Genomic DNA, 26585 nt, shown 5'->3' with positions numbered 1-26585 from the left:
TTCACTCTAGCTCGCAGCTACTTAGTGAGTCCTTGACATAAAACGATTAAAAAAAAATAACCGTGTCACAGATGACTTGGACAAAGTTTTTTGGGGAGGAGATAGCTCAGTCAATAAAGTGTTCATTGTGCAAGCCTGAGGACCTGAGTTCAATCCCCAGAGGCCATGTAAAAATGGTGGGCAGAACGCTGTACATTTGCAATCTAAGTACTGGACATGTGTAGACAGGTGGACCTCTGGCCTCCACACACATGCACATATTTGTACATGTGCCCAGCACACCATGTGCACACACACACAAACATACACACACACTAAATAAATTTTTGATGGAGACAAAACTCTAAGAACATTGGCCCAAGTGTTCAAAGTATAACAGTTTAGCCAAAATGTATTTATAAAATATAAGAGGAGATGACTCAGCAGTTAAGAGCACTTGATGCTCTTGCAAAGGACCTGAGTTCAATTCCCACCATCTACATGGCAGCTTACAACCATCTGTAACTCCAGTTCCAAGGTATAGGACAACCTCTTCTGGTGGGGACATATATCCATGCAGGTAAACACCCATACACATAAAAAATAAGGTATACACACACACACACACACACACACACGATGGCACATACACCTATATAATAATAATAATAATAGATAATAATAATACAAAATAAAAAAATTAAATGTCAACAAGATACATTTTCATTCCCACCACACCAGAAGTTCATAGATTCAGGTTAGTCTCAGTCTGTTTACAGGGTCATATTACTGGGCATATAGGAAGGCCGGCTTATATGGGCCTCAATGGTAGATGGTGACTTGAGGCTGGTGAGATTGATCTGTACAAAGACTAAGGAGAGGCATGAGAAGATGCTCGAGGTGGCCAAGCAGAGTTCAGGAAAGCCAGCTGAGAGTCATCGAGCCTAGAGAAGATGGCGCCACTAAGGAGGAAGCGAGGACGTGAGAAGCACAAGCAGAAAGCGATCATCAGACTCCGCTGTGGGTTGAATTAAGTAAGGACTAAAATGAGCCCTGTGGAGTCACGGGATGCTCACGAAGACGGAGGCAGGCAGGAGTGACATCTGTAGATGTGAGTTGAAAGAACTAGGTGACGTGAAAGCCAAGCAAACAGAGACCCAGCATGAGCAATGCGCTGGAGAATGGTGGCTGCCAGAAGGATGGGAAGAAGAGAGATGCTAGTTGCAAGGGGAGTACCTCGGGAATGATGGGAATGACGCGTCAAGGAAATGGGGGTGGGGGACAGGTCACAGAAAAGTGTTGTTTGGGTGGGAGAAACTTGCGAATGATCAAATCGTGATGAAAAGACTCCAACAGAGGAAAGTTACAAACCCAGAGAGAGCCCAGGCCAATGGGATCGGGAGACCCATGGACTTAGAGCAGAGGCAGGTCAACCATGGCAGTGGGAGGAGGGAGAGGCAGTGTGACAGGATCGGGCTGTGACCACAGCTGCTCCAGCCCTCTCACTTGTAGCTCGTCCCTCATCTTCCCACAGCCTCGTGGGTACCCTGAGCTCCTCTCTGACCCCAAGACCTTCCTCTGTTCTCTTCTTTCTTTCTGTGTCCTGCCTAGGCCGGAGCTCCAAGTATTGCCAGCATCGCCCTCATCTCACGTGGGACTTGCCAACTGAGGCTCATCATCCCAGGAGAACTGCGGACCCTCGCAAGGCAGGAGCAGCAGCCACCGCACACCGCATGTACAGTAAGAGGAAAATAAATTCTCACTGAGGTGATTGCCACAGAGAATTGCTACCCAGTCAATACCCTACCCTTCTTCTGCCCCTCCTATTTAGGCAGAACTTTAGAATTCAGTCCTACTAGACACACCCGGGCCAGCTCTGCTGCCGGAGCAACCCCCCAGTCAGAAGGAGGCTTCTTTGTGGACATTTCCCCCTTCAGCCCTTCTGGTTGTTGGCCATGATGCCAGCCTATTCAGTTTCTCTACTCTCAAGCTTTCTAGCGAATTCCATGCATTTACACCCTGTTTCTGGGAAGTAGAAATCCTTCTAACGACCGCCTTCAAGCCTACAGACCACCTCCGTCTCCCTCCATGCCTTTCCTCAGCACAGGGAGAAGGCTGGGCCTACACCTGCTAATCGTCCGAGCTCCCCACAAGTCCCTTTCTCGGGACCCTTTCACCCCTACCTCTTCCTGCCCATTTAAGTGTTCCCAGACCTTTCCTGCCTGGTCCCTCCTTGACCCTCCGGCCCCTACAGCTACCTCCCTGCCTTCTCTGACTTTCCCAACTGTTCGTCTCCCCTCACCTCCCACTCCCTCACCTACTCCCTGTGATCTGTCTCCGGCCCTTCGCGGCTCTCAGCCTCCCTGCCAAAGCCAGTTTCACCTACTCTCTGTCACTCAGCCCAGTGGAAGCTCTGCAGGCCCTGTCTTGCCTGATGGAGCATTTAAGGACACATGGCCTTTCTTCTGGAAATTCTTGTTCATGCCCTAAGTCCTTTCTTTGTTCTACCCACCCAGCACTGTTCCTCTCCCTTTAAACTGAGGTTCTAAAGGTCACAGCTAGCCACATATCCCGGCTCCTTGTCTTCAGATGAAGCCAGGCAGATTTCACTCATGTTTTCAATAGTTTCTAAGGAAAGTGTGTAATGGCAAGACATAGGGAGATGGGAGATGCTGGTTGTAAAGCTACTGTGTGAACGCCCCGTGCAAAACCTCCTGGGTAAGAAGAGAGATGTGTGCCAACTGTCGTGGAGGGGCAGAGGCCAGCAGCAGCAGGGGAGAGATCCTAGACACCTTCCAGACCTGACTCAGATGCCACTGTGACCCCAAGGTACCCTGCCCTTCGGGTGCTCTAACAAGCCAATAAATTCTTCTTCATGCCAAACACACCCAAGTTGTACTTCTTACTTGTAAGTAAATGTCTTCACTTGGGCACTGGAAGGATGGCTCAGTGAAAAAGAGCCATGGCTGCTCTCACAGAGGACTTAATTTCAATTCCCAGAGCACACATCAGACAGCTTACAACCACCTGAACTCCAGCTCAAAGGGATCTGATACCACCTTCTGGCCCTCTGCCATCACCTACACACACATGCTCACACACATGCATGTGTTTATGAGTACACACATAAACAAATAAGTAAATAGATAAATACTAAAATGTCTTTTAAAGTTCTTACTAGGGCTGTGAATTGTAGCTCCATTGGTAGCACATTTCCCAGCATGCACTGAGCCCGGAGTTCAAGCCTCACCAACCACAGAAACCCAATGTGGTTTTGGACAACTGTAATCTCAGCTCTTAGAAGGAGATGGAGGCAGGAAGATTGGGGGGGGGGGAGGGTTAAGGTCATTCTCAATTACGTGTTGAGCTCTAGGTCAACCTGGGATACATGAGACCCTATAACAAAAAGGGAGGTTGGAAAGATGGCTCCCTAGGTAAGACAGCTTGCTGCACAAACAGGAAGACTTGAGTCTGGGCACCAGCACCCACATAGACCCAGGCATGATGTAATGGATCAGCAATCAAGACCCCCAGTGACAGATGCGGGGTATTTCCATAGGAGTTGTTAGTCAGAGAGACTCCCCCAGAGCCTCCGAAATAATACGGGCTCATGTCATTGCTCTTGGTTGCCTGCCAGAGCAATGGTGTATTGCTTATTGGATAAGGCCCTATTTCTGAAGCTATGTTAGGTGCAAGACACAAAGAAATCAAGTTGGAACTGGGCTGGAAGCTTCCTGGTAGGGGATAGCATTCACAGTGTCCAGTAGTGCTCTGCAGGATGCTAAGGGATAGAGGTACCAACAGTCTAATGCAGCTGTGAAAGTCTATAAGATACACCAACCTGCAGAGCAAGAGATACTCACTCGTGCAACAGCCAAATGAAGGCTACAGGGAGAGCCGGCCACTTCCACGATGCAATATGAGACCCACTCCACAAAAAGAATCCAATGCCTCGTTAAAGGTCCATGGCTAAAGAGGTTCGGGGCTCTCCGAAATAACTTCTGCTTAGCCTAAATTGCCACGGCATCCCACCTCCTTCTAAATATCTATGTTTATGCCTACAGACAAGGGCTGGTCTCAGCTTTAATCAGAGAAGCCTCTCTCTGCAGATGAATGCACAAGACTTGGAGAATAAAGAGCCATTGGGGGCTCAGCCCTGAACCAGACATTCAAACCATCCCCTCAGGGCTCGTGGAATTCTTCAGAAGAAGGTCCAGAGAGAATGTAAGAGCCAGAAGACAGGAAGAAAGGCTGTAAGATGCCACCCACTAAGCAAGCTCTATCGTCATGACAATAGTGATGAACTCCTGAGCATCAGACCTAGCTGCACCAGGCCTACTGGAGTCAGCTCCACCCGACAGTCAGCTGCTGGCAAGGAGCGGCAGAGCACCACACTTACGGTCATTGGTCTATTGATCTATATGATCGACTGGTCTGTATAGGAGAGGTGGAGACATGGTATCCAGTGTGCAACCATTGCTGGGGCCCTCCGGGTTCCAAACCCAAGGGCACACAGATGGTCCTAGTCAAACTCTGGAAGACATAAAATGAAATGGAAAGTGATGGGTATGGAAAAGAGATTTGTAGGGGAGAAGAGGGCTGGTAGGGTCAAGAGGGAGGTAAGAGTGGATATGGGGGTGAGAGTAAATATATTATATATATTTAATGAATATATTATAAACATGTGTCAATGTTTATGTGTATGAGGATATATGAAGTTAGAGAACAAAATTTATTAATTAAAAACAATATTTTAAAAAACAGGCATGGGGCTGAAGAGATGGCTCAGTGGCTAAGACCACATGCTGCTCTTCCAGAGGACCTGAGTTCAGTTCCCAGCACCCATGATATACCTCCCAGAACCACCTCTTACTCCAGCTACCAGAGAATCCACTTCCTCTGATCTCCACACCCTACACTCAGTTGTTCAACCACACACACAAATACACATGTAATTAAAATAAAATAGAATCTTTTATTAGTAAAAAAAAAAAAATAGACATTGTCATGCATGCACCTGTAACCCCAGGGCTGTGACAAACCCCTGAGGTTCACTGGCTGCCATCCTAACTCCAGGTGGAAAAGAGACCTGGGGACCAAGGCAGAGAACAACAGAACACCTTACATCCATCCTCATCTGGCCTCACAATGCACACAAGAGACCACACAGACACACACAGACACACATTCCCCACACACACACATAAACACATAAACACACATACCACACACACATACCACATACACACATACCACGCATGTACACACATACCACACACACACACACCACATACACACATACCACACATGTACACACATGCCACACACACACATACCACACACACATATACCACATACATACATACCACACACACATACACCACACATGTGCATACCACACACACACACACACCATATACACACATACTACACACACACACCACACACATACATACCATACACACATGCACACATACACACACATATACCACACATGTGCGCACAGACACACACCACATACCACACACCAGTCCTGACCAGTCAGTACCCAGGCTTCTTTCAATATCCCCAATCACCCAGCCTTCTCCCTACCACTTGCTCTGCATCTCCACAGGCTCCCTACAAACAGCGAAGGGCCTGGCGTTCTGTTTGTGGTCCATGGGGAGCACTGTCCTCTCATGTCAGTGTGAACTCCTAGGCATCTGTCAAGACATTTGACTCTCAGATTCACGTTTCCATCTTCTTTCTCTATTTTTTTTGAACTTTTCATTATGTTAGAACATACATGGGGGCTGGAGAGATGGCTCAGTGGTTAAGAGCACTGGCTGCTCTTCCAGAGGTCCTGAGTTCAATTTCCAGCAACCATATGGTGGCTCACAACCATCTGAAATGGGGATCTGATGCCTTCTTCTGGTGGGTCCAAAGACAGCGACAATATACTCACATACATAAAATAAATAAATAAATCTTTAAAGAAGAAGAAAAAAAACATTAAAAAAGTCCATGAATAATATAAAAATTACCCTTTGACTATGTTAGGCACATCATACCATTCCATTAATTACCCTACCCATGCTGTGAAATTTTACCTTAGAAAAATTTTGCCATGCCTAGCAGAAACTCTGTACCCGTTAAGCACTAAGACCCACTCACCCTCAGCCCATCCGCTAGTCACCTTTAGTCCAGTTTCTCTGTCTACATGTTTGCCTAGACTTGACATTTCACAAGAGTATGACCGTAAATGCATGTGCAGTTTGACGGGCCCATTGGATTTAAGCAATGCCTTCAAGATTCATCCACACGGTCGCCTGACTCAGAATCCCACTCCCTTCCCATTGTTAAAATAAAACTACATTGTAGAGCAGCAGTGGTAGCTCAACTTTGTAATCCCAGCACTCAGGAGACTGAGGCAAGACAGTTACCCTCTGCCCCAGATCAGCCTGGGTTACACAGTGAGATCCAGTTGGGCTTTGATTTTTTTTTTTTTTAAGATTTATTTACTCAATAACATGTGTAAGAGTACACTTGTAGCTGTCTTCAGACACACCAGAAGAGGGCATCGGATCCCGTTACAGATGGTTGTGAGCCACCATGTGGTTGCTGGGATTTGAACTCAGCACCTCTGGAAGAGCAGGCAGTGCTCTTAACCGTTGAGCCATCTCTCCGGCTCCTAGATCCAGTTTTTTAAAAAAAATGTCCACTGGTAGACATTTGGGTTACAGCGTTCAACTGTTTGTGTATCATGAGCACACTGTACCATTTTATATTTATATTTATATTTTATATTTCTACCAGCTATGCAAGAGGATTCCCACTCTCTGTTTTCCCACCCAGAGGCCTGGCCCACCCCTGCAGCTGGCCCTGAATATGCCCACCCAGGTGTCCTCCAGGGAACTCAAACCCAGCGGCAGCAAAGGACGATGTGGCTGTGTTGAAACAGCCAGTTTCAAGCCAAATCCCATACCTGATAGGGGTGGCTGAGGATTAAGGTTAGCTGGGAATATGTGTAGGATTGCGATGAAGTGCCTACTATGTGTTTGCATCAGTATACATAGGGGTCTTTTCAAGGCTACATCAGAACATCCTGATGCCTCATTCAACACCACTGTACCACGCTTGTCCTTTTACATGGGTCCTGAGGTCCAAACTCAGGTCTTCACGATTGAACAGTACGTCCCCTTACCCACTCCCCATCTCCCCAGCCTCCAACACTACACAGTTTTTTAATACATCATGTATTCATATTTAATTAGGTGTCTTGGGTTTTGTCTGCTTTTGCTTTTTGTTTCTGCTTTGCCTCTAAGTCTGGCAACCTTAAATAAAGGGCAGAGCTAGATACAGTGATGCACACCTTTATTCCCAGTACTTAGAAGGTAGACACATGTGCATCTCTGTGGATCTGAGGCCAGTCTGGTCTATGTAAAGAGTTCCTGAACAGCAAGAGCTACATAGTGAGACCCAGTCTCCAGAGCTACATAGTGAGACCCGGTCTCGAGGGGTTAAAAAAATGTAAAGAGCTGAACATGGGACAGAGTGAGTTTGAGACTTCTTCTTCTTCTTTTTTTAAAGATTTATTTATTTATTTAATGTGTATGTAAAATAAATAAATAAATACATCTGTAGCCGTACAGATGGCTGCTCGCTCCAGCCCCACTTGCTCTGGCCCCCGCTCTCTCCAGCGTAATACACTGTAGCTGTCTTCAGACGCACCAGAAGAAGGCGTCAGATCTCATGGTGGTTGTGAGCCACCATGTGGTTGCTGGGATCCGAACTCAAGACCTTTGGAAGAGCTGTCAGTGCTCTTACCTGCTGAGTCATCTCGCCAGCCCGAGTTTGAGACTTCTAAGCAGCCATCAGAAATAGCTAGCTACAACTGTGTACATGGGTACAACGTTTAGGGAATAGTCTGGGCTGGAGAAAGAATTCAGGAGTTGTCAACCCATGTTTAATGTTTTTTATTCTTACCTTAACATGAAGTCTTGTATATAGCCCAGGCTGGGCTTAGAATCTAAATCCTCCTGCTTGGTGTACCTCTTAGAAGCTGGGAAAACAGACCCCAGTCACCATACCTACCTGGATCTTCAGGTTTTGTCCGAGTACGTGTGAATGTAGATGAGTGCACACATGTGTGCACACACATATGTGGAGGCCAGAGCTCAACCTTGGGTGTCATTCCTCAGGACTCTAACCACCTTAGGTTTTGAGATAGGGTCTCTCACTGTCCTGAAATTCACTAATTTGACTAGGCTCGCTCTGTCTCCACAGGGTTGAGAGTACAAGTGCGGGCTACCATATCTGGTCTTCATGTTATGGTTGTCATTGTCATCTCCATCATCATCTCCATCATCATCATCATCATCATCATCATTATCATCATCGTTATCTGCATACGGTGTGTGGCATGTGGGGTATGTGTGTGTGTGAATATATACATGTGCGCGCGCATGTGCGTGCAGCCACCTGTGTGTCATGGTGCACATGTAGAGATCAGAGGACAGCTTTCAGGAGTCAGTTCTCCCTCCACCGTGCTGAGGCAGGACCTGTCTTGGTCCTGCTACAGTCTACTTGGTCACAGTCTACTCCAGGCAAGATGGCCTCGTGATTCTGGGTGATTCTGCTGTCTTTATCTCCCATCTTGCCCTGTGTTGCCAAGTGTTAGAGTTACACCACCGTGTTTTGACATAGTTTCCAAAGGCTGATGTGTCAAGTGCTTTTACTGCTGAACCATTTTACAGGCCCCACACCCGGATTTCTTATATGAGTTCTGGAGATGATACTCAGGTCCCCATGCTTGCAGAGCAAGCCCTTCACCTTCTGGTTTCCCAGCACCTATATCAGACATCTCAGAGCCACCCATAACTCTATCTCCAGGGGATCCAACCAACGCCCTCCTCTGGTCTCCATGGATATCCGCACTCATGGGCACACACACAAGTGCACACACACACAAATATGTGTGTGTGTTTAGTTGTAGAAATACTATGTTCTAATGGAAAATACCCAATAAAGTATCAAAGGCTGTAGGATATGGCAGCACACATCTGTAATCTCAATGTTTAAGAAGCAGAGAAAGGACAGTTGCAAGTTTAAGGCCAACCTGGGCTACATGGAGGAAATTCTGTCTCAAAACAAACAAGCAAAAGGAGGCAAAGGCTGGGGCCTGGTACAGTGGTGCACGCCTTTAATCCAATGCACAGGAAGCAGAGGCAGATAGATCTCCGTGAGTATGAGGCTAGCCTGGACTACATGGTAAATTGCAGATCAGTCAGGGCTCCATGGTGAGACCTTTTCTTTTAAAAAAAAAAAAGAAAAAAGAAAAGAAGAGAAAAATAAGAAAAGAAAAGAAAAGAAAAGAAAAGAAAAGAGGAAAAAAAAACTTGCTAGGAGGAGGTGGAATCAGATCCTGGAAGGGTAGGCAAGAATGTTTACACACACAGAGTGACTGAACCCTGACTGCAAATCAAGGGAGACAAGCCTTCACTCTACTGGAAAGTAAAGGAATGTATACAGAGGTCTGAGTAACTCTGACTGTCTTAGAAACAATTGAGAGCCCAGCTGGGTCCAGGGGCGTTGCCTCTTGCCTGGCCACAACCCCAAGCTACTCAAACACAGCTGGAAAGCCCCATCCCCAGGGAACCTGCTTCCCAAGGCCTTCTCCCAGCCCCATCCCTCTATTCAAGGGAGAAGAAACTCTCTGAGCAGTTACCAACACCAGAGGAGCCCTACCTAGCCTGGCCCTTACAGAGAAGCCTCTGCTTGAGGCTTGGGCATGGCTCTAGACAGAGGGAGTAGATTGGGAGTGAGGCCAGGAAGGGCCTGGGCCAGAATCAGAGCAGTGGCTTTGGGCCTGCCACCCCCAGATGCCAGGTGGAGGGCCTGAGGGGTATGGAGGTGGCAGAAGGTGGCGGCCAAGCCCTGGCACAACCCAGCCTTGCCCTGAGGCAGGAGGATGGCCTAAATGGCCTCCCACACAGTACCCAAACTCAAGGAACAGAAAATGTAGGGTGAGGCAGCCAGGCCTTAAGGCCCTCAGAGTTTCTCCTTGGGAACAGTGAACTCTCCCAGCTTACCTGAGACAAGGTAAATGCCAGTTAGGGAGAAGTAGATAAGGGGCATTGTCAGGTGTCAGGAGGAAGAGGTAGTCATAGTGGGGTCAGAATGACAGAACCTATGTGTCAAAAACAGGTGGCCACCAGAGAAGAACAACCGAGGCCCCACCACAGACTGGATCCTGCACCCCCACCTCACGCAGCCCCACAAGCACACAAGCCCCAGACCACACCACTGCCTCCATGATCCCACACCTTTACAGGAAGCAAAACTCACATACACAGCTAGGCATGGTGGCACTTCCATCACTAGAGGCTGAGGCAGGAGGATTGCCATGAGTTAGTATCCAGTCTGGACTATGGGGTGTATGAGACGCTGTCTCAAACAAAACAAAAGAAACAAAAACCTAACTTCGTAAACAGCCCACACTATACCCAAGACACAGCTACCCAGTGTTGTGCGCACACACGCTGTACACATATAATCCCTGTGTCCCAAGCATGTCATTTACATGAAGTGACCAAGTGTCAGGGTTTGGCAGAGATATGGTCCGGGAGCTTTCTGCTTCTAAGGATAACCTCAGAGCAGTTTATAAAGAGTGACCACTTAGGAAGGGGGTGAGCGAGGACCCTCTAGAGAAAGGGGACTCTCAAATAAAAAGGAAGAGAGTGTCCCATGTTGAGCCATGAGCAGCAAGTGAGAAAGCCAGAAGGTGGGTGTGAACACAGCTTGGTTGAGGGATCTCTGTATCACAGGGTCCCTTCAGACAGTGTGACTGACTGAAGAGGCGTGATCAAAGAGATGGTGTGGGATGGAGACAGCTTATTTGTCGCCTTGGCGACAACCTCAGGAGAGTGGATGTTAGTCTAAAGCTACTGTAACTTTACTGTAACAATTACTGTAAGGCTTTAGGAGGGAGCCACATGATCTGATTTTATATCATTAGCTCACTGACTCGAGGAAACCATGGCAGAAACCTTTATGTCGGTTCTCAAAGAAGCAAAAGCATTTCTAATCATGACCAAACCCAGAAACCACAAAACTAAGATTAATACATCTGACTATATAAAAATGTTTAATTCTGCATGGCAAAAAACTACATATGCAATTGATAGCCACTGGCTAAACTTCTCTAAAGGGTAGGACCCTTGCCCAGGAGTAGTTTGCCAACAAAAAACAAATTCAATGTATGTATGTGTGTGTGCATGCGTGCCTGTGCATGTGTGTGTGTGTGTGTGTGTGTGTGTGTGTGTGTGTGTGTATGAGTGTGTACATTTTGTTTCATTTTGTTTGTTTGGGAATTTTTTGTTTTATTGGTCTTTTGCTTATTTGTTTTGATTTTCATTCATTTTTCTGTTTCTATGGGAGTTTTTTGTTGGGAGTTTTGTGGTTTTTTGAAAGAGAGAAAAGGAAAGAACTTAAAGTTGAGTGGGTAGCGAAGTGGGGAGAACCTGGGAAGAGCTGAAGGAGGGGAGAAAACATGATCAAAATTTATCACATTGTTTTTAATTAAAAATGCATACACAAAGTCAAAACACAATTTCCAAACAGAAGGGGAAATTTTATTTGTATCACAGACACCATGATTATTTTCTTAATATGTAAAGACTCTCCAAGAAATAAAGTTGTAAAAAAAGGCAGTTACCCTGTAAGAAATGGACAAAGGCAAAGAAAAGTTTGCAGGGGAAAAAAAAACAAACAACAAAGTGGCTCAACACATTCAAAGACTAGAATCTCTTAAGAGAAATACAAAATAGAAATAGAATGTAGCCACAATCATAACATTTGATACAATGTAGCAACAACCATAACATTGGATAATGCTCTCTGATGGCAAGGACTGGGAAAAGCACAGGCTGAAGTGTTGTGGTAATGCCAACTAATACATCCCTGGAGGGATCTTGGCCATACCTATCAAAACAGTAACCAGCCCATCACCTTAATCCACCAGCTCCTCTAGACACCATTTTAAATGAGTTAGGGCTGAGGACATGCTCAGTATGGAAGGAACTTACAGAGCAAGCATGAGGATCCAAGTTCAGGTCCTCCAGACCCACACAAAATCAGACATGCTAGCACACATCTGTAATCCCAGCACTCCTGCTGGGGCCTGGGGGTGGGGAGGCAGGAGACTCCCTGAAAGCTCACAGACCGGGCAACCTGGTACACAGAGCAGTGATCAAGAGGCCTGCCACTCAAGATTGTCCTCTGACCTTGATTCACGCAGGGCATGAACTTTCCCAAATGTGTATACACACACACACACACACACACACACACACACACATACACACACAGAGAGAGAGAGAGAGAGAGAGAGAGAGAGAGAGAGAGGGAGAGAGAGGGAGAAGGAGAGAGAGGCAGAGAAAGAAAGAGACAGAGGTTAGAGGGACAGAAACAGAGAAATAAGTTAGGTCAAATAGTATTTATTTAAGGAAATTTGTTGCAGTAGAAGGAGGGAGAAAGGATAGGTGAGAAGGGAAAGAAAAAAAGGAGGGAGGGGAGAGTAGGAGAGAGAAAGGGAAGGGGACTGGTAAGTGCTCTGTCAGCTAACCACATCTGCCTAGCCCTCAAAGGAAGAACTGGAAGCAGCCTTAGTTCCCGTCAAATGTGAGATGGACTTAGAACATACAGTGTAAACACAATTCATCTCTTTAAAACGGCAAAGTCTACCAGAAGGAACAAAGCACACAGCAGCACACACAGCACCCTCCATGGGTTATCGGAAGTCTCCTCATACTTGAACATGTACAGGTTATTCTGGAAGGAAAACCAGAACCTATTAGCATGGTGGACATGTGGGCAGTCGTGGTTGCACAATCTGGTGTTTGTTAGTGCCAGCCGTGAACATGGGAGCATGTCCGTGAATGGGTGGTAGGGCCCTAGGACTGGGTGAGCTCACCTGGGAGAGGAGATGCTGGGCCTGGACCAGAGCACCCACAGTACAGGCCTGATGAAAGGTATCCCAGGGACCAGGAAATGGGGTGGGTGTCAAGGAAGCTGGGGGTGGAAGGTGCTCCAAGAAGAAAGGCGTGACTCTGGGACAGCTGCTGCAGGAGGTCAAGGATTTATTCCTGTGGGATTTAGCATCCTGGAGATCAGAGTTGACAGGGCTTTTCTTGTGACACAGCAGGGACGGAAATCTTCTGGTATGTTGAAGCATAGGTAATGAAATGGGATCAGGCATTTTGCTCTAAAGTCTAGGGGAATAATTGAGGATAAGCAGCAGGTGGCAGGGTCAGGGTCTCCCACCTCCATCACCCAGGTACATTAGCAGAGTAATCCAGAAAAAAAGCCCGGTACTGCCCAGCCACGGTGCTGATAAGCACTAAGCCCATAGCAAAGCACAAAGTAGCCTCTACCATAGGGCTTTGCCTTATCCAACGCCAACGTCTCTGAGGTCCTTGGAGTTGGCTCTGTTACTTCTATGCGTCTCTGAGCCTATTACAGAGCTTCTCCATTTTCTCCTTTCAATGTAGAAAGGATCCACGTTTCATTTGCATGCTGTATGAAGGATATGCAGCTCATAAGAGAAGCAGCCTTGTCCCACGAGCTCAGCTCACGTGAACCTTCTGTGTTGTGGGAGGAGACCCATAACAGAGCCTTCCAGTGTAGGCTGCCTTTTGTAGATCAGAAACCCGCATCAATGGATATAGTCCCAGCAAGTGGGATGAACTGTTACCAGGGTCGAGCTTCAGTCATCTCTGTCTAGACAGTGAAGCCTCGGGCAAGGTTGTGACTAAGATCTGGGGATCCCAGGGAAATCCTGGATTTCCGTTCCTGGGGTGACAGGGCATTTAGGATCCCAGTCCTGGCACACAAACAAGACTAAATATCTTGGTCTCCAGAGACCAGCCTAGGAGACCCTCAAACCCAGGGGGCTCTGCCTTCACAAGCTCTGCCTCCTACCCTGCTTCACACACCTTTGGACAGACTGGGTCATCTAAAATCTCTCCAAGCACCACCCTTGTCCCTGAGATTTCTTTTCCGGGTTGTGTCCCTTCCGGCGGCCAGCACAGAGTGCGAGCCCCAAAGGACTGTCACAAAGATACACTGCCTCCCTGGAGAATGCCATCAAGGACGCAAACAGGGCGGGAGGGGGCCCCAGGAGTGTCCCAAAACAGGGTTGAAACTGCAACAGGCTGGGATCCAAATGGGCAGGGCAGGTATCCGTGGTAACCAGTGTAGGCGTGTCATTTATTGCCATCCCTACTAACACAGCACTTAACAGTTTGCAAGGTGTTTCACACCCTAATGTCATTGCAGTCCTTGCAACAGCCCTGCCAGTGGCCACCAATGCCCCCATTCCCCAGGCGAGCAAGCGGAGGCTCCGCAAAGGAGCCTGCTGCTTCCTGGTCAGCGCAGCTGCTGCTGGTTTAGAACTTACAACCCCGAGGCGGCTCCGGGCTCCTCCCCGGCCGCCCCTCCTCCACGCTGCCTCTGGCTGTGCTGGCCAGGAGCCTCACCGAGACCACAGAGCTCGGTTTGGCTCCGGCCTCGTTCCTCCTCTGCTGTGAGTCTTGGGCACGTGGAGCCAGGCCCCCACGGTGGCGGCGCCGCTGACTGTAAGTACCGGGAAGGGGCGACAATCCAGGGCAGCTGAGAGACCCTCTCTATGGCGATCCCCTGGCGGGCTGGACTGAAGTTTGCCCACGCGCCCAGCATGGAGATCTAATGCTGCAGAAGCGCAGTGGAGAGGCACCCTAACCCAACTCTCTGCTCCCCGCCCCCACTCCCACCTCCACTCCACACACTCATATACACACACCAGCATTCTGGAGCAGGTGGCGGTACGGGCGACTGGAAGGTTCACAGAAGGGGACACTCACACGCGCTGTCACAGGTTCACAAAGCTGTCTGGAATGGAAGGAAACTAGAGGCCCCGGGACCCAAAAGGAGAGCTATACCTTCAGGGCCAGCCACAGTGCTGCGTGGTAGAAAGAGATGGAGCGGTTGGGTCCCGCAGCTGGATAAAAACTGGATTAAAAAATAGTAATAATTATTCTGGTAGCTGGAGTTGGGGGGCAACAGGGGATTCAGAACCGGCTCTGCCAGTCCCCAGCACAGGCTTGGCGGCTAGGCGAGAAATTCTTTTCAGTTGAGTCTGTCTCAGGGTGTGTCTTAGAAGGGACTAGGCAGCCTGCACCAAAAAATGGGTAGCCCCAGATGGGGCATCCTTACGGGGTACCAGGTGGAAGGAAGCCCTCTCTTCCCCTTCACTCTCCTTGAGCACTCCTGGGAAGAACAGGCTGGGGAGGGAACAGTCGAAGATTCTCGAAGTAATCCAAGATAAGAGATAAGGAACAGGGTTAGTGACATTACAGAATTCTCTTGGATGTCTCCCAGCTAGTGCGCGGCAGTCCTGGCAGTTCCTGAGGGTCAGAATCCAGGTGCTAATCTTTGGCCCTCCCTGGAAGATTAAAAAGTGCAAGGACCAAACTCATGAGTGTCTTCATGCACCAGGGCTCCCCAGATACCCCCATCTAGTCGAGAACTGAGATTCTCAAAAGACTGACCCTGTGCAGGGCAGCAGTACTGCCACTTAACTCCAGGCTAGGGTGGCCCATTCTTCCCAGGCCTCCCACCGACTCTCTGAGGAGAACTCAACTCTCACACGTGCCTGAACTGAGTGCCTACTGTACGCTGAGCGCTGAGTGATACCAAACTTGAAGCAGCCAGCCAATCAAGTAGGTATGTTAATTGGACAGACAGATAATAAATGAGAACAAACAAACAAACAAATGACCAAGGCTTAGCAAATTGAGATTGAGGGCTACTAAAACCAAGGGAAACAGGAACAGACTGACCAGAGCAGGTTCAGTCATGAAGTAATTTGAGAGCAAACCCTAAGGGGATATTGGAACAGAGCTGCCTCCTTAAAGAGTAGGGTCTAGAGGAAGAGCATTCCAGGCAGAAGGAATCAAGGCGAGATCTGAGCTGAGAGAAAGCAAGGTAAGAAGAGCACGCGCGCGTGCGCATGTGTGTGTGTGTGTGTGTGTGTTGTGGGGGTGGGGGAGTGCCGGGACTATGTGACTCGGGTTAAGAACTGGTAACAAATTTTAAGAAAGGGAGGAATGTAACCATGATTTAATGAGCTACAGGAGGCAGAGAATATCTCAAAGGCCAATGAGGGGCCAAGGCAGGAATACGGACAAGGATAGCACTTGGTCTGAAGTGGTCCAGCAGTCATCCAAACAGACTTGGAAGCACACCCTGGTCCACACAGGCTGGGGGGAGAGCTACATACTCTCACACCCCTATTAGCATGCCATTCCCAGGTACTCTCAGCTGACCCACCTGTCTACACCCTCTGAGTCACCCAGAATGGGAGGAAGGTGAAGTCTAACCCATCAGCCCTACAAAGCCACAGCTAACAGCACTGCTCGGGCTGGCTAGACTCCCCCAAGCCCTGCTGTCTCTACCTACCATCTGAACTTTGGGCTCTCCCAGGAAACTGACCTAAACCCACGCTGCATCTCCCTCCTGACGCAAACCTCTCTATCTTTACTGCCACTGACGGCAACATTAGCAGGTTTTAGAGCTGGGGAGACTAAACATTGAAGAGCCCTGGCTGCTCTTCCGAAGCACCTATGTTTGATTCCCAGCACCCACATGGCAGCTCACAACTACTACTGTAGTTCCAGGAGATCTGATGCCCAACTCCTGCCTCCTCTAGACACACATGTGGAGCATAGGAATGAATGCAGACAAAACTCATGTACATAAAATTAAAAATAAAATAAAAAAAAGGTTAACAGGTCTTTTATCCTTTCCCAGTCTTAGTCTCCTCAGGCTCATAGCCCCAAGTTCACAGGATGCTGTTGCAACATCAATGAGGAAATAATTTTCAAAAACTGTGGCTTGTGGCTCAGGATGTAACTTAGTACTTGCCTCCCATGCCCAGAGCCTGGGGTTCCGGCCTCAATATGGCATAAAACCGGACATGATGTTACACTCCTGCAAAACCAGTAGTCTGGAAGAAAAGGGTGGAGGATCAGAATTTCGGGGTTCTCCTGGGCTACATAGTTCAAAGCTAGTCTGAGATGCTGTCTGAAAAGGAAAGAGGGGAGAAACCCCAGTGGTCAGGGTGGGCCTCGGGAAGGGATGGGAGGAGATAGAGGAAAGCATGGGTCTAAGTCCAATCTCTTCAGCAGTGAGTTCCTGGCCTCCTGCACCCTGCAGTAATGAGTCACCAACATTTATCACTTATCGTGTGCTCTCTGTGCCTTGCCCGTCACTGTCATTTTTTTTGTTTTGTTTTGTTTTGTTTTTCAAGACAGGGTTTCTCTGTATAGCCCTGGCTGTCCTGGAACTCACTTTGTAAACCAGGCTGGCCTCAAACTCAGAAATCCACCTGCCTCTGCCTCTGCCTCCCAAGTGCTGGGATTAAAGGCGTACGCCACCACCGCCCGGCTCATCACTGTCATTTTATTATCAGATTCTCCATCCATAAATTGGGAGGAGAGCAGGAACCACTTCAGGGTACTCTTGCGAAGTGTTAAATGAGAATCTGAATATTGAGTACCTGGCTCACAGTAAAGGGTCATTGTCTGCCACTGCACTCTGGCTCGGTGACTTTGGGTGAGTCATGTGTTTCTCCATGAGTCTCAGCGTCTGTCCATCCATCTGTCCATCTGCACGTGGGAAGAATAAAAGTCCTCAATTCTTAGGAACCTTGTGATGACGACTGACCCAATCCACCCAAAGGAAGGGCTCAGTGAGGGCTGGGTGTGGTGGTGTACACCTTTAACCCTTTAACCCCAGCTCTCAGGAGGCAGAGGCAGCACCACTAGTTCAAGACCAGCCTGGGCTACATCGTGAAACTTGTTAGGTATTTTTAAAAAGGGGTGTAGAGCTAGGAAGATGGCGAGCCTGGGCTACATAGTAAAATTTGTTTTGTTTTTATTTTCTTCTTTTCCTTTTTTTTTTCTTTACTATTTTTTTTTAAAGACAGGTTCTTATGATATAGTTCTGGCTGCCCTGAAACTTGCCATGTAGATAGACTAGGCTAGCTTCGAACGCACAGTAATCCACTTGCCTCTTCCTCCCGAGTGCAGAGACACACCAGAAGAGGGAATTATATACATTACAGATGGTTGTGAGCCACCATATGGTTGCTGGGAGTTGAACTCAGGACCTCTGGAAGAACAGTCAGTGCTCTTCACCACTGAGCCATCTCTCCAGCCCATTTTGTTTATTCTTAAATAAATAAATAAATAAATAAATAAAACAGGACTGAAGAGATGGCTGAGCAGTTACGAGCTCTATAAAAGGACTGTTAAGTCCAGGTACAGAGAATCCCACACCTTCTTCTGGACTCTTGACATGTGCACATACATGAACAACGACATATATCCAGAAACAGCAAATATTTTAATCTAATAAATAGTTAGCACGTGAATCACTAACATAATGGGTTTTTTTTTTTCCGTCGTTCCTTCAGGTGGGCACAGCCCCCCCGGAACCCTGAGCAGGCACCATGGACTGGAAGAAGCTCCAAGATCTATTGAGCGGCGTGAACCAGTACTCCACGGCATTCGGGCGCATCTGGCTGTCAGTGGTGTTCGTCTTCCGGGTGCTGGTGTATGTGGTGGCTGCCGAGCGTGTGTGGGGCGATGAGCAAAAAGACTTTGACTGTAACACCAGGCAACCCGGCTGTACCAACGTGTGCTATGACAACTTCTTCCCCATCTCCAACATCCGACTCTGGGCCCTGCAGCTCATCTTCGTCACGTGTCCGTCTATGCTGGTCATCCTGCACGTAGCCTACCGCGAGGAACGGGAACGGAAGCATCGCCAGAAGCACGGGGAGCAGTGTGCCAAACTGTACAGCCACCCGGGCAAGAAGCATGGCGGCCTGTGGTGGACCTACCTGTTTAGCCTCATCTTCAAGCTCATCATCGAGCTAGTCTTCCTGTATGTTCTACACACGCTCTGGCATGGCTTCACCATGCCGCGTCTGGTACAATGTGCCAGCGTGGTACCCTGCCCCAACACCGTGGATTGCTACATAGCTCGGCCCACGGAGAAGAAGGTCTTTACCTACTTCATGGTAGGCGCTTCTGCCGTCTGCATTATTCTCACCATCTGTGAGATCTGCTACCTCATCTTCCACAGGATTATGCGAGGCCTGAGCAAGGGCAAGTCTACAAAGAGCATCAGCTCCCCGAAGTCCTCCAGCCGGGCCTCCACCTGTCGCTGTCACCACAAGCTGCTGGAGAGTGGCGATCCGGAAGCGGACCCAGCGGATGAAAAGCTGCAGGCTTCAGCACCTAGCCTGACCCCCATTTAAACCACACGCTGGAGAAGGGGTGAAGCTGGGAGATGCTGCAGGTGGAGGGGTCCTGGGGGTGCTGAGTGCCCCCCACTTTGAATTCACTAAGCTAGCCAATTCTGTTTGAAGCCGATATTTGTGGGTGCTGGGCTCTGTGCTACCTGGTATAGGTAACAACAGACCCAGCTTCAGAGAGACATTTAGATTAGCAAATTAACTGCATGCATGCAAGGGTCTACTTAGCTCAGGGCTGGTAAACAGGTCTTCTACCTACCCCAGGGGACTGCCCGGCCAGGCACCCTCTCAGAAAAGGACAATGGAAGAAAGAAAGGAGATGGGGGCTCTCCAACAGACTTAGCAACAGCAAAAAGAACTGAAGTCTCAGTGGAGAGGTGCTGGCTCTGAACTGGGGCCAGCCAGCCAGAGGGAGACTTTACTACTCCAGCGTGAGAAGCTGCACAGGTTCCTATGTGGACTCTTCTAGAGGGCAAAGCGCGAGTGTGGGAAGTAGTAGCAGGTCTTGTCACATCAACTGCTGCTTGAGACACACCCACGGGTCCCTCCGGGTCCGCCTTCGCCAACCTGCACCTTCAGGCAGCAGTACTCTTCTCCCTCCCATCAGGGTGCTGAGCCCGCTGCACCCTGTGGCCAGGACCTTGGCGGCATGCATATCCTGTCATATCCCCGGCATATATCCTTGACATATCCAAGTCCGTTTCCTTAAAAGCAATAAAGTTGTGTTTTATACAATTCGGTTCTTTCCTCCATTCTCCTCAAACTTTCACAGCTCCCTGAAGTCAAAGGAGGCAACAACACTGGGGAAAAGAAAAGAGTCCTGAAGCTTGGGGGTGAAGCTAGGGTAGTGAGTATATCCTAGGCTGAAGCCAGCGTTGGGAAAGGGTGGAGAAGATGCTGATGGCGGCTGGTGGTAAGGGAAGGGGGGGATAATGGGGGGGAGCGAGACAGAGGGAGGGGGGCGAGGATATACACACATGTTGGAATTCTACTCGTGGCCACCAGAGGGCGCTGCAGCCTTCCTAAATCAGCCTGATTTGAACACATACACTCACACTCCCTCGCTTCGCCCACGTCCCCACCCTGTGTCCACACACTCTGCTACTCATACTCTCACTTATGTACACTCATAGTAGAGTAAGCATGCAGCCACTCTAGAGACTGCTCACCTCCCAGCCTCGCCCAGCAATTCATTCAGCTCTGTCCAATTCCCCCAAACTTCTTCACACCAACCCTAGGAAAGAGTCTCGGCCCGCCCACGTGGAACCTAAACTCAAGGTACTAGTCCAGGGGAGACAGAAGCACAGATGCCTTACAGCTCAGCTCAGAGCCTCACCCCTAAGTGTGCCCAAACTGCCATTTAAGGGAAACCAGCATCCCAAGGCAGCCCAGAATGTGAAGCTGAGCTTTGTGCAAGCATAAACCTAACCCTCGGGAACATTTAGTGGCCATTAAAACCAACGCCAAGAGCCAGAACGTCAGGAGCCAGTGAGCTGCCAGCCAATGAGGGCAAAGAGAGGTCAGGGCACCTCAAAAACACAACAGGCTGTGGTTCACCTTTGCTCTCTCTGGCCATTAAGAGGTGGGTGAGTCAACCTGGTTTAACGGGCTTCGGGCTAGGCTGATGGTCCTTTTACAAAATAGTTTCACCACTCTACACTTGGATTAAACTTTAAGAACTTCTGCCTTATCATCAGTACAATAGGACCTGCATCAGTCAAGGTGCCAACAGGAAAAGCACAACATATCCGAATTAAGTTACCATAGCTGATAAATACGGTAGAGCATGCCTGTAAACCCGGGACTTGAGAGGTCCAGACTGGAAGAGGATGAGTTCAAAGCCAACCTTGGCTTCTTGGGTGAGATGGTGCTGAAGGGTGGAGGAGGGGGAACTTCTACAGAAATTGTTATCAAGAGCACCGGTGAGGTGCGACTGAGGAGGAGCGCAGATCCCGCCATGCCTGTGATGGCTTATGCTGATTGTAACCGGGCAGGGTGTAGAGTTACCTAGAAGACGAGCCCCTGGCTGTGCCTGTGAGAGACTTGTCTAGATTGGGCTAATGTGAGGAGATTCGTGCTAAATGTAGGCAGCACTGTTCCAGAGACTTCAGTCCTGAGCTGAATAGAAAGGATGAAGATAAACAACCAGCTCTGGACTTCCTACCTGAAGTGACCGCGCTTCCTCATGCTCCTCCGCCTGTAACAGATCACACCCTCCACTGTGGGGCGATATAAGCCTTTTGATCCTCAGGCTGCTCTTGTCGGGCGCTTTTGAAAAGCCACCTGAGAAATAACTAACTCCTAGAACACCCAAGGAATGGTACGGTCACGATGTGTGTGGGGTGGGGTGGAGGATGGGGTCCAGAACCAGTGGGATAATGGGCGGGGTTGGGGCGGGTAAAGGATACATTTTGCCCTAAGAGCCAATAATCCCCGCCTCTCGTTGACCCAACCCAACCAAAAAGGCAGAGGACAAGGGGGCCTGCTGAGGCTGTGGGTGCGGATGAGTCTCCCAGGGCACAGAGCAGGGTGGGGTGGGTGGGGCGGGATGGGGAGAACCTCCAGAGGGCAGAAGGGCCCAGCTCAGCACTCAGAACAGTTCCTTCTGGAAGGAAGTGCGACAGAGATCAAAGGGGACACTGAGTAAAACATTAGCATGGGGGATGTTGGAGCCAGGAAATCCTTAGGTGTAACGCGTCTGGGAGAGTCTCTGGGGTGGGGGGGACTACCCAGGTAGCTCTCTGCTTGGGCTGGGTGGTTACAAAGGTCCCGGGGAGGAGTGATCTCTACCTGTTCGCTACTACATTGTTTCAGAATTGTCTCTTTTTTTTTCTTTCATTTTTTCTTTAGAACATGTGTGTGTATATCTGTCTGTGTGGGGTATGTTTGTGTGTATGGTGAGTGCAGGTACCCAAGGAGTCCAGAAGAAGGAGACAGATCCCCCTTGGAGCAAGAGCTACAGGTGGTTGGAAGCCTCAGCAAGTGCTTTTAACCACTGAGCTGTCTCTCTAGCCACACACCACTACCAAAAACAAAAACAAAAAACAAAACAAAAAATCCACATTCCATTCTCCCTTCCAAGTGAGACTCAAGCATCCTTGCCTGTGCCCTCCTTCCTGTCCAGCCTCCTTGGGTCTGTGGAGTGTAGCATGGGCATCCTGCATTTTGTAGCTAGTATCCACTTATAAGTGAATACATAGTGTGCATGTCCTTTGGGGACTGGGTTGCCTCACTCAGGAGGATGTTCTCAAGAACCGTTCACTTGCCTACAAAATTCATGGTGTCTTTGTTTTTCATAGCTGAATAGTATTCCATTGTGTAGAACTACCACATTTTCTTTATCCTGAGGGACATCTAGGTTGTTTCCAGTTTCTGACTATTATGAATAAAGCTGCTGTGAACATAGTTGAGCCAGTGCCTTTGTGGGATGGTGGCGCATCTTCTGGTTGTATGCCCAGGGGTGGTATAGCTGGGTCTTGAGGTAGAACTATTCCCAGTTTTCTGAGAAACTACTAAATCGATTTCCAAAGTGGTTGTAAAGATTTGCACTTCCACCAGCAATGGAGGAGTGGTTTCCCTTGCTCCACATCTGTGCCAACATGTGCTATTGCTTGAGTTTTATATCTTAGTCATTCTGATGGGTCTAAGATGGGACCTCAGAATTGTTTTGATTTGCATTTCCCTGATGACTAAGGATTTTAAACATTTCTTTAAGTGCTTCTCAGCCATTTGAGATTCCTTTGTAGATAATTCTTTGTTTAGCTGTGCATACCCCCCCCGCCACGCACACACACATGTGTAGCAGATGTGCAGCTTGGTCTTCATGTGGATCCGGAACTAGAGTGGGGTCTATCCCAAAAGCCATTGCCTGTCTGTGGGATAAGTTATACTAGCTGGGCTGCCTTGTCTGGCCACAGTGGGACAGGAAACACGTAGCCTCGAAGAGACTTGAAGTGCCTGGGAGTAGAAAGGGGCACCACTCAGAGGAGAACGGGAAGGAGTATGGGGGAAGGATTGTGGGAGAGGGGAGTGAGCAGGATGTAAAGTGAATACATTTTTACATTAATTAATTAAAACATTCAAGAGTTTCAGATAGTTTCGTGGCTGGACGTGGGGCCTTATTTTCACTTCCCCTTCTCAGAACTGGGGTTTTGTCTGGTTTGTACATGTGCAGGGCTGGTGACTGCGGTCAAGGTCTCTGTGAGTTCGCATGTGCACCAGCCCCGTCTTGTGTCTGGATGGCACTCGTTCCTTTAGAGTCATCCACCACATTTCTTCCCCCTCTTCTGCACAGATCCCTAAGCCTTGATGGGAGGGGTTCAATAGAGGGATGGTGCCTGCTGGATAAGGGAACATCAGTTTTCTCCAAGGAAGTCACACTGGGTACATCCACCACACTGCAGGGCAGGCCAATACCCAGGAGTAGTTGGCCAATACAAAACAAACTCCATGGTTTTTGTTTTGTTTTGGGGATATTTTTGTCTTAATGTTTTAAGTTTGTCTTGGTTTTCTTTTTTGTTTTTTTTTTCCCTTTTTTTTGAGAGAGAGAAAATAACATGATGTTGGGTGGGTAGAGAGATGGAGAGGGTTGGGAGGATCTGGGAGGTGTTGGGGGAGAAAAAAAGAATATGATCAAACATTAAATTAATAGAAACAAACACAAAATTGATAGAAATAAAAATTTTTAAGAGTTTCAGGTTGCCAGGCAGTGGTGGCACATGCCTTTAATCCCAGCACTTGGGAGGCAGAGGCAGGCGAATTTCTGAGTTCGCGGCCAGCCTGGAGTTCCAGGATAGCCAAGACTATACAGAGAAACCCTGTCTTGAAAAAAAAAAAAGAAAGAAAGAAAAAAGAAAAAGAAAAAGAAAAAAGAGAGAGAGAGAGTTTCAGGTCACCCAGGCTGGTCTTAAACTTGCTATGTGGCTGAGGGGGACTTTGAATTCCTGATCCTCCTGCCTCCATCATCTGAGTGTGGGGGTTACAGGTATGGACCATTATGCCTACTTTTCTGAAATGGTAAGGATCAGACCAAGATCTTTGTGCATGCTAGATGTGATGGCTTGAATGAGAATAATCCCTAGAGGCTCATATATTTGGATGTTTCGTTCCCAGATGGTGGACTGTTTGGGAAGGATTAGGAGGTGTGGCCTTACTGGAGGAGGTGTGGCCTTACTGGAGGAGGTGTGTCACTGAGCTGGGCTTTGAGGTTTTGAAAGCCCACACCAGGTCCAGTCTCCCCATCTCTCCACCTGCAACTTTCAGATCAGATATGAGTTCTCAGTTACTACTCCAGCTCGTGCCTACCTGCCTGTCACCATGTTCCCCACTGTGATGATGATGGATTAAGCCACTGAAACTGTAAGCAAGCCCCCCCAGCTAAATGCTTTCTTTGAAAAGTTACCTTGGTCATGGTGGTTTGTCACAGCAATAGAATAGTAACTAAGACACTAGGCAAGCAAACTTGAGCTCCATTCCTAACCCCTCCAGCATCTTCCTGGTTCATGCCAGACGTCTGACAGAGGGTAGCATAGAAGTCACAGCATAGAAAAATGTCACCAACTCTCCTAGGAGGGACTGAGCCCTTGGGCCTGGTCACATATCTCAAAGACAAGTCCATAGAGGGAGGGACATCCCTTTGCTTGCTTCCTCTGGCTCTCGCTGGCAAGTCCTTGGCTGACATTAAAGCCTACCTCTTCAGGATAACTGACGTATACTGAAGACCAGCTGAGACATCCAGCCTTGGGGACTGAACAACTACTGGATTCTTAGACCTTCCGTTGGTAGACAGCCATTGTTGGATTAGCTAGACTGCAGCCTGTAAGCCATTCTAATAAATCCCCTTTCTTTGTAAAGATAGATTCATTCTACAGGTTCTGTTCTTTCAAAAAACCCGGACTAATCCAGATTTTGGTGCCAGACACGGTTCCAGAGCAGCAGAATTATAAGAATGATTTTTTTTTTAAGTATCTGAAATAGACTTCCTAGTTTGCTAACACCTACTGTTACAGTTCTGAAGCCTTTTCTAGGAGCTCAGAGAGTACTGAAAGCTCACTCTGTGAACTATTTGACAAACTTAAAAAAGGCAAGTGCGCTGGAACATCCTGATTCACCACTCATGTGAGGCAACAGATTCCGTGACTCTCTATATACAACTTTTGGCGGTTTATGGAAGAACAGGAAGTGATGGTACAGGTTGGTTGCTCTGAGCATCTCTGAATAAGCTGACAAAGGAAAATAATGAAATCCATAATCAAATTAATCAGCTTCTACCATCTCAAAATACAGTGGAGAATAATAAACTCAGGGACAAAAAAAAGAAAATGACAGGCTCCAGATGCAAATAAATGTCTAAAGGATTCTAAGTGTGTGTCCTGGAGCTTCTCTCCAGCAACCACAGAGCTCAGGTTTTACAAAATAAGCCCAAAGCCTTCATTATGAGACTGGCTGAATTGCAAAGACAATTCAAGTCCCAGACTCAGAAGGTGTTAAAGTAAGGGCACTAAGTGGTAAAGAATGGGATCCTGTAACTGGGGGTGGAGATGTGTGGGAGGACCAAGAACTTTCAATCCTCAGCAGAAGATGTGCTCCCATCCCTGCAATATTCTCTGCCTTTGACTGAGGAAATTAACCCTTCATTGTCTGTTAAACCAGCAGTGAGTTTCTCTTAAGGAGATGCCAGGCAAGCCAATACTGATGTCCCTCAGGGCCCACCGATAGTTGCCTCTAGACCTATAACCAGACTAAAGTTTAAGCAGTCTCTTAGAGGAGAGATAGAAAGTGTGGATCATGAGGAGTTCCAGTACACTACCAAAGAGCTTAATGGGTTTGCTAATTCATTCAAGCAGAAGTCTGGGGTATATATGTAGGAATGGATTTTAAGGGTGTGGACTAATGGTGAACGGAACTTAAAACTGGATCAGGTTGAGTTAATTACTATGGGCCCACCGAGTGGAGATTTCCAGGCTTAATGGGGAAGGTGTTTGAATGGTTAGGTAAAGCACTTGTCAAAAGATGACCAAATGAAAAAGGAGTTGAGGATGCCTGATATCCCCTGGCTTGATGTTGACCAAGCTCTTGATGTTGATGAAGAGACTTTAAGGAAACTGCCAGAGCAGTGTGCTATGTAAAACCTAATTCTCCACAACGGAAAGGCCCAGAAGACGTGCCATCCATACATCCTACGGTGTGCAGAATGGTGAGAGGCATACCAGCACATCTGAAGAGCTTTGTGGTTGCCCTTGTGCCAGACCTTAGGGTTGGAGACACT

The 26585-nt window shown here is 48.1% G+C and overlaps 1 protein-coding gene across 2 annotated transcripts; it reads left to right on the top strand.

Moving 5' to 3' along the window:
* Window positions 1-14237: 14237 nt before the first annotated feature.
* Window positions 14238-20053, top strand: Gjb3 (gap junction protein beta 3). 2 transcript variants are annotated; one of them, XM_031376905.1, is made up of 3 exons: window positions 14238-14594; window positions 15606-15720; window positions 18473-20053. In XM_031376905.1, exon 3 carries the CDS (start codon window positions 18509-18511, stop codon window positions 19319-19321), a length of 813 nt encoding a protein of 270 aa, XP_031232765.1. In that variant the 5' UTR covers window positions 14238-14594; window positions 15606-15720; window positions 18473-18508; the 3' UTR covers window positions 19322-20053. The 2 variants fall into 2 exon arrangements, with proteins under 2 accessions (XP_031232765.1, XP_031232764.1); XM_031376904.1 differs by lacking the exon at window positions 15606-15720 and having other exon boundaries at window positions 14239-14594.
* Window positions 20054-26585: the final 6532 nt, after the last annotated feature.

This window comes from Mastomys coucha, unplaced genomic scaffold (assembly GCF_008632895.1).
Source record: "Mastomys coucha isolate ucsf_1 unplaced genomic scaffold, UCSF_Mcou_1 pScaffold18, whole genome shotgun sequence".
NCBI classification, from domain to species: domain Eukaryota; kingdom Metazoa; phylum Chordata; class Mammalia; order Rodentia; family Muridae; genus Mastomys; species Mastomys coucha.
The sequence above is the reverse complement of the archived record's forward strand: the minus strand, read 5'-3'. Positions and strand labels throughout refer to the sequence as shown.